The sequence below is a fragment of the Lipotes vexillifer genome, unplaced genomic scaffold, assembly GCF_000442215.2.
Source record: "Lipotes vexillifer unplaced genomic scaffold, Lipotes_vexillifer_v1.1 scaffold27, whole genome shotgun sequence".
Lineage (NCBI taxonomy): Eukaryota > Metazoa > Chordata > Mammalia > Artiodactyla > Lipotidae > Lipotes > Lipotes vexillifer.
Genome location: NW_006787756.1, coordinates 1,123,964 through 1,132,239, shown reverse-complemented (window position 1 = coordinate 1,132,239; position 8,276 = coordinate 1,123,964). Strand labels below are relative to the sequence as shown.

The window sequence follows — 8,276 nt, the reverse complement described above, 5'->3', positions numbered from 1 at the left end:
AGGGAAAGGACAGTAAACACCTAATTCGGGTGTGAAGATTCAGTTTCCTCAGAACGGAGTAACTAACGCCAACCCAATCTCATGGGGTTTGAATTATTTTGTTGTTGTTTTAGTTTTGTGTGTTTGTTTTAATTACTCAGTGGGCAGGCACAGGGCGCCTAATGCAGTGCCTGGCACACAGCAGGCATTCAATAGCTGGCCATTCGTGTCCGCTTCCAAAATGAAGTACACATCCCCAGACCACGTATTGCAAAGCCCCTTCGAGTGAGAAAACGCTAAGACCGCAGTTATGGTTTGTCTCCTTTGAGGGGCATACTTCTGGGTGCCGTTTTGTCGGGGTTTTTTTTGTTTTTGTTTTTTACTTTGGACGATTGTGTTGACTTACATTCTGCATCCAGGAGCGCGCTCTTCAACACACCATCTAAAATAGTCATCGAGTCCCTAGACTATAACTCAACCGCTGGGCAGGATCCTCTATCTTACGCACAGTGGTGTTAAAAACAAAATTAACACATGGAACTCTCAAGACAGCAAAAAATAGCAGATATAAGCATCTGTGCTGTGCGGCGGGGAGGCGTGTAGCGACTGGAATACCGAGGGGCCAGGGATTCTACTCACGGATTTTGAGTCCATATTCTACTTACCAGCCTGTTGATTTGGGGTCCTTTATTTAATATCTATCTCTGCGGCTTAGCTTCAAGTTCTGCAAAGTGGAGATAATAACATTTAAGTCACAGATGTCTGAAAATGAAAGGAACCAATGTAGATGAAAGCGCTCTGTAAATCATACAGCGAAGTTAAAGGAAAGGAGGGGAGGGAAATGAGAGGTAACTCGCAGACTGTTTGGTGTTGCTTGCTTGTTCTGCTTTTACTCTTTTGTCGGGCCAGGCTTGAATAGGCAGTCAGACGTTATGAGTGATGAACTTGGAAAATACTGTTCTGCTGAAAAGACTCGGGAAAGAAGAAGAGGTCGCGATCCTGGGGTTTCCACGTGTCTGGAAACCTTCGCCATCGCTAAGATCAGTCGCGGGGTGGAAATGGGACGGGTACATGGGTACGAACAAGGTCCCCTCCTTCACTCACCCTGCGCACAGTCATCTCGCACTTGATGGGTCCGTCGGGGACAGAGGCCCAAATCCCGGCTCAACAGAGACGTCCCTTCCCCGCCCCCACCAGCAGATCCTCTACACTCTGAAAATGGTCCCCACCCCTTCCACGCCCCCGCCCCACCTCTTGCCCCCCTTTCCAACCCCCTCTTCTTTGCCCTGGGTGGTTTCTTCCGAGGAGTACAGATAAATAGTCCTGTCAAAAGGCGCCGCGCGCCGAGCCTGGGCCCGGGCGACGACTTCTCTCAGCCACGCTCTCCCGGGTCAGCAGCGGGGCTCGTTCTCTGGGTTCCGCGCTTCCCGACCCGGGTCTCTGGTCCTCACCGGAGTTCAGCCTGGCCCCCGCCTCCGCGAGGGAGCGGAAGGCGGAGGCCGCGAGACTGGCCTGGGGGCGGAAGGCGGGGGCGTGGGGGACACGGCGATGTCCACCAGCTCGGGGAGCGACCCCGAGGAGATGGAGCTGCGGGAGCTGCAGCGCGGGTACCCGGTCCCCGTCTCCAAGAGGCCGCCCCTCCGCGGCGCCGAGTGCAGCTACATCTCGCCCAGTGACAACTCGTCCGCGGAGGAGGAAGACCCCGACGGCGAGGAGGAGCGCAGTGCGCTGGGCGCGGCCGGCGGCGCCGGAGGCTGCAAGAGGAAGCGGCCCGGGGTGGCGGGGGGCGGCGGGGGCAAGAAGCCCCTCCCGCCCAAGGGCTCGGCGGCCGAGTGCAAGCAGTCGCAGAGGAACGCGGCCAACGCCCGCGAGCGCGCTCGGATGCGCGTGCTGAGCAAAGCCTTCTCCAGGCTCAAGACCAGCTTGCCCTGGGTGCCCCCCGACACCAAGCTTTCCAAGCTGGACACGCTCCGGCTGGCTTCCAGTTACATCGCGCACCTGCGGCAGCTGCTGCAGGAGGACCGCTACGAGAACGGCTACGTGCACCCGGTGAACCTGGTAGGGGCCCGGCGCGCGAGGCCCGGGGCGGGCGGCCGAGAGATGCCCGGCGCGCTCACGGTTGCCGGGCAGAGTCTGGCCGCTGGGGAAAACCGGGGGTAGGGGGGTTCCGGTATGGGTGGTGAGGAGGCCAGTTTAGTTTCTCCCAGATCACCGGAGGGGCCAGCCATTTTCCTGGAGGAGGACCATCCACCCTTCTGTGTTTGCATCACCCAGTGACAGCTATTGTCTAGTATCCTGCTTCCGGGCTAAATCTAAGTTCCATCTGAGTCCTCTGTCCCGTTGTAGATTGATTGGCAAATCTCCCTTCCTAGCTTTTTCCAGCTAAGCGTCAGACAGGTTTGAATCAACAAGCCTTACTTTCTGAAAGGAGGGAGGGAAGGCCGATCTCGCTTCGAAAAGCCTTTGGGTTTTTCAATCCTTGAAGAACAGCAGAGGTTTCCCCAAACGGGATTTGTCTGGAAAGTCCCTCTCCGACCTGCCAATTCTCCAGGCTTGAGAAAGATCGTATCCCAGTTTCTCCTTGGAGCGAATGGCTGATTGGTGTGTGTGTGTGTCTCTGTGTGTGTGTGTGTGTGTGTGTGTGTGCGCGCGCGCGTGCGTGCCGCTGTGCGTGTTGGGGGGAAGGGAACTAAGCGACAAAATTACAAATTCATGCAAATTTCGCGGAATCATCGTGAGGGCAGCATGGACGGACACCTCCCGTCTCACGTGATCAAAATACAGTAAAGTTAAAAATCTTAGTTTAGAGAGAAGACACGCAGATTCCCAGAATACTGATAAAATCTGAGCTACTCAAAGCCGGGGATATTCCAGAGTTCCGTCTGGAGAGCGGTTTCGGTTTGAAACGGTCGTTTCTCCTCCAGTATCTGATGCTCTTTTTGATTTTACAGACATGGCCATTTGTGGTCTCGGGACGACCCGACTCTGACACCAAAGAAGTTTCCGCAGCCAACAGATTATGTGGAACCACCGCTTAGATCGAACTCGAACTTACTTGAAGGGATTACTGGTTAAGCGAGTGTGTTTGGGGGTCAGGGAGAGAAGGGAGAGAGCTTGAGAACCCCCGAGAACGGGAGGACAGTTCCATTGGATTCTACTAGACTCCCACCCCGGGACTGTGAACTCGACAGGTGGCGGGCATGGGGTGCAGAGCCCCAGGATTCCGCGGCGCGGCCGTCATCGCAGGATGCGGACGGCTGGGCTGCCGCGGGTTTGGGCGACGACACTTTACACGCGGACCCAGCTCCAACCTCGGGCTTTAGCAGTGTAGACTAACGCCGGCGCTGCAGCTTGAGCCCAGCGCGCAGCCGCCTAGGCGTTCGTTCCCAGGCTCAGCCAGATCTACGTGGGTGATGGCACGAGTCCGCGCAGCCCAGGCCTTTCGCGGTTAGGTAATTGTTAGAGCGCGCTCTCGACAATCGGCTTCGAAGACTGAGGTCTTCACGTGAGACCTACCTGGGGCGCGTCTTTAAGTTGCAAAGAGAGTGTGGCACACCTGGGCCAGGTTTGTATCCCACGGGGCAGCGCCCTCCTGAAGGGCGCACGATGCCGTCTCCGCTCGGGGAGAGGTGGAGGCGCGCTTTCTGAGACCAACTCAGCTGGGTTTGCCAGGAGTGGCCCTGGCGGTTCGGCTTTCAGGTGCGGTCACGCCTCTCACTCCCCCCAGGCGCCCATCTCTCCGTAACCTGGCTTCCGTCTCCCCCCTCCCCTTCTAGGCTTGAGCCTCCCATCCGGCTCTCCCCACTGAAGCCGGCTCGGGTCTCCTTCGGCGCCTCCCTCTGCTCCCCTCCCCCCACACTCCTGACCGTCCCCAGCTGGCCTCCCCGCTCGGGGTGGCCCCCGCCTCCAACACTGCCTCTCGGCGTCCACGTTCTTCCTCCGGCGGGGCGGGCCGCCGAGGCTGTTCCGTACCTAGTGACCCTGCTCCGGGGGAACGCGCCGCTGCGCCAGGCCGCACTACCGCAGTAATTAGCAAATGTAAATAAATTTATTTTTGTATGAATAATAAAACGCATTGTGAAAACCGAGTGCCCCTGGGGCGTCCGAATGTGGTCTTTGTTGCCCTTGACTGAGTTTGGTCTGGGAATTAATTTAAAGGTGCTCTCTTGGCTCTGGACGGGGATTAGGTCATTGTCGGCCGAGGGGGTTGATTCACATTTGGATCACTGCAACTTCAAGCATAACTCTCTGAGATTCATCTTCTCAAGGCAAGGGTTACTGGAAGGCAGGAACTGGAGGCTTGTTAGGCCCTAAGAATCTTTCGGGGCCTGAGCCACGTTGAAAGGTATACACTCTTCAAAGTAATATATGTGCACTTTTTTCTTTTACACACACACACACACACACACACACACGACGATTTCTCCAGCCTAAAACACACTCCAGTGCCAAGAATTGCAAGTAGTTCAAGAACCCCCTACAGCCCACATACCGGGAGTGGAGGATGGGTCTCAGGTCTAACTAGCAGAATAAAACCACAACAAGGCGCCAATTTGTACTTGTCGAACTCTTCTTTTTTTCAAATATTGTTTATATAGACTTTTTGACGTAACTACCTGCAGTTTTCGCAGGAAGTAATAACTTGGGAAACCCATCACATGGTTTTTTAAACACAGGTCTTTTTTAAAGGAACATTCTCTTTGTAGAAACTTTAGAAAATTTAGAAAAGTGTGAAGGATAGAACTACCTAAACAACTGCCTGATTTGGGGTGTGTCCATTATTTTATGAAATTGAAAGGCAGTTTTCTTGCCCAGAGAAAATACAGCTGGAGTTTAGGAGGTGAGAGTGAGGTGAGGGAACATGGTTTCCTGTGTTGAACTAAACTGAACCCAAGCTCCGGAGAACTGCTTTCTGGCACCATTTTCTTGGGCTTTTGTTCATACCCCGTGGGGATCCAGTCTTCAGTGGCAGAAGTCAGCAGGGGGTTTCAGCAGGGCGCTCTGGTTAAAGGAGAACTTGGGAGTAACTAGTGACAGAAAACCTCATCACGGTGGTTAAAGGCACTCAGGCCTTTTGTAAGCATTGGAAGCCAGGCTTCTTGGGGGTGGAGTGTCTGCTCGAAGCCAGCTCTGAGTCAAGATCTTTTCCAAAGCTTCCAGGAAATGAGGTCCTTTTCGAGAAAAGGAGGCATTGTTGTATCTTGTTAAGGTGAACCTGAAGGTCTGCAGAACCAAGCTTGGAATCCAAGCTCTGCCACCCCCCAGACTAGTGACCCTGTGCAACCACACTCCACCTCAGTTTCCCTGTCTACAAAATGGGGTAATAACAGTGGCCACCTTGGAAGATTGCCGTCAGTAATAAATGTGATAATATTTAAGCAACCTTTCTAAGGCAGTGAACAATGCCCGTAAAGGCTTACTGATAACTAAAGCAAAAGGGAGAGGAGGCTTCGGCAAATGGGGACACTTTAAACAGGTGGGACATTTCAGGAATCCAGTCTTTAAGACTAGGTCCTGTTTTGAAATGCCTGGATTAAAACAGTGAGAGAGATGTGCCCCACCAGAGCAGAAACAGAAACAGAAAGAAAAGAAAAAAAAAAAGACTATATTTGTGGTGAATACAGATAAGAAAAAGCATTTGAATAAACAAGGAAATATTAGGGCACATTTTCATAAATAAAAAATATTTTGTTACTATAATTATATTCTTTCAGGACACTTCAGGGGCAAACCCACAGATTTTCTGCCCCTACTCTGCTCCCACCCCAAATAAGGGTGTGCTTTCACTGACTCACATACCCAGAATGTTGTTCTCTGCAAACTCATTTTTTATTGCACTTGATAATCTGATAATTTATAGAGAAGAAAAAAAACTTTCTCGAGAATTTTTTGCTCCATGGTTTCTGTAAAAAGTCCAATGTCAAGAATTATGTTATGAAAAAAAGAAGAAAGGGGCCAGTTTCTAGTAAGTCCCAATGAATCAGTTCAAATTGCTCAAGCTTCTGGGCAAGAGTTGCTGTTGGGAGAGGCCTGAAGTACCTAGAACCAGTCCTTTCTTGATCTACTGTGACTATCGTGAGCTCTAAGCGGTAGAAAGGCGTCCCAAAACCGTCCTTATTTTTTCCCTTCATCATTTTCCTTTAGGGATTTGGGTTGGAGAAATAGGAGTTGGGGGCTGGGGTAATCAGGGAATTAAAAAAAGAGAGAGAAGTAAGTTTGTCCTTCGGGTTATTTCAATTTGATTATACTGCTGTGAGAGAAAAGTTGAAGGAAAAAAAAGTTTAAGAAATGTAAAAAGTACTGAATAAACAAATCAAATGAGTAAATTGAAAAATACTCTTCGGGGGCTTTTTGAGGGACCAAAGCATTATTATTAGTGAGACTGACTCAATCAAAGAGAACAAAAATCCCCTTTCACAGGCTCTTCCTAAGATGAATATTTTAAAAGAAGTGCTTTCGGCACTGTAATTTTGAAACATTTAGGCGTTTCTCTTGGTTGTGGATGTAAAATTGATTTGGGGCATAGTCTTTTGCACTGAGCTTCAAGTTACAACTTTATTTTAATAGTCTGATGGCTCCTTCAGCAGACAGTTGACAATGACCGTTACTTTACAGAGGAGATTTTTTTTTTTTTTTTTTTACAGGCACAGCTTTTCCCCTGGTAATAAAAGCTTCATAAGTCAAAAATAAATAAGAAAGACATCCCCCTCCTCTATAAAAAGAACTAAATGGAACACATCCTATTTTAATAGATAATAGGTAGGTAGTTTGCCTGATACTTCTGAAGTAAGTTAAAATGATAACCAAGAAATTCATTTTAGTAATGTCTGGAAGGGCAAAAAACAGGTAAGTTCATAATTGACTTCTCACTACCCAGCATCTAACTTCCGGAAGAATTCACTAGGAGGCAAGGATTGGTCGCCTTTGTAACTGGTCACCTGGCCACTCTCTTTTCCCTGGGCACTTCTGTTTATCCACCTGAGGGCTGTCAGAGTGCTTGCATCTTTGCACTCACCATTCATCTCCTTTTCTATGCTGTTTGCCCTTTGTATTCTCTTTTCTTCTCTCTCCCACAACAGTGAAAAAACGATCCAGAAAATTCCTTGGAATCCATGACTCTAAGAAGGTCTAGGAAGTAGCCAGAACCTGAAATCTACACGTAATGGTGTAAACATAATTAGCACTAAAGTACTAGTGCCTTGAATTTTCTCAGCCCTTGTGGCTCTGCTATCACCAATATGGGTTACGGATCAACTTTGGTGTCCTTCATTGCTTGTAAAGAAGCTTGTGGAACAGTTAAGAGCAGGGGCTTTCAGTTTGGTGAAAATATCGTATTTGTGTTGACCATTACTCTCATCAGTAGAAATGGGGAGGAGTGGGGAGCAAAGAGCAGGAGGTTTTATCTTTTATTTTTCTTTGTTAAAAATTTTATATATTATTTTTGGGATTTTTAAAACTCACATTTCTTAAAAGATTGCACTCTGCTGTGTCAGATGTAGCTGGTTTCAGTCTAGTCCCACCATTTCACAGCTCTGCATCCTCACGCACTTTCCCTTTTCCCTGTGAGACAAGAATAATACATCCTACATCACAGACAGTATTGAAAATGGATTAAATGAGATAATTCTATTAAGCACCTGGGCAATGTTCCATAAATGCTAATTTTTAAAAAAAATATGAAGTCTTGATTTCTTTCCTTTCCTCTAACAGTAGTTCAGATGTCCTTAGTTCTGCAAATTTCTCCCATCATTCCCCATTACCACTTTTATCACCTTGCTCTTTTATGCCACCTCTAATTTTCCTGCATTGACCTTTCTTTTTGTTGCCACTAAGTAGAAACTTTCATTTGGTTTTCTCTTAAAAAAATAAAGATCATAATGCTCGATATCAAAAATTATCCACAGGACAAAAAAACCAAATTCATTTAGGAGCGTAAGATAGACCAATGGTTTTTGATGTAACAACACAAAAAGTTCGTTGATATGATTTCAGATTTCACATTGTTGCCACCTTTCCTATTAAAATGTTTTGGAAAACATAGTTATTTTTATTGAAAATATGTTATTTGCTTTCACATGTAATTAGTTCATTATGAATTAGCAAATGTTTTCTCTCGGTTTTGACTTCTAATCCAGTAAATATCAACAGATAGAAGCCACATAAGCAAAAGCTTTTCAGGGTCTTTAAGATCTTTTAAAAGTGTAAAAAGAAAATCAGAGGCAGAAAAAAGTTTGAGAACCACGGGCCTAGATCATTCCTAAGGCCCTTTTCATTGGTAAGATTCATGTTTTCTTGAT

General features: G+C 48.1%; 1 protein-coding gene across 1 annotated transcript; it reads left to right on the top strand.

The window, feature by feature from the left end:
- Positions 1-1,158: 1,158 nt before the first annotated feature.
- MSC (musculin) lies at positions 1,159-3,181 on the top strand. Its single transcript, XM_007460792.1, has 2 exons — positions 1,159-2,037; positions 2,931-3,181. Exons 1-2 carry the CDS (start codon positions 1,528-1,530, stop codon positions 3,015-3,017), a joined length of 597 nt encoding a protein of 198 aa, XP_007460854.1. The 5' UTR covers positions 1,159-1,527; the 3' UTR covers positions 3,018-3,181.
- Positions 3,182-8,276: the final 5,095 nt, after the last annotated feature.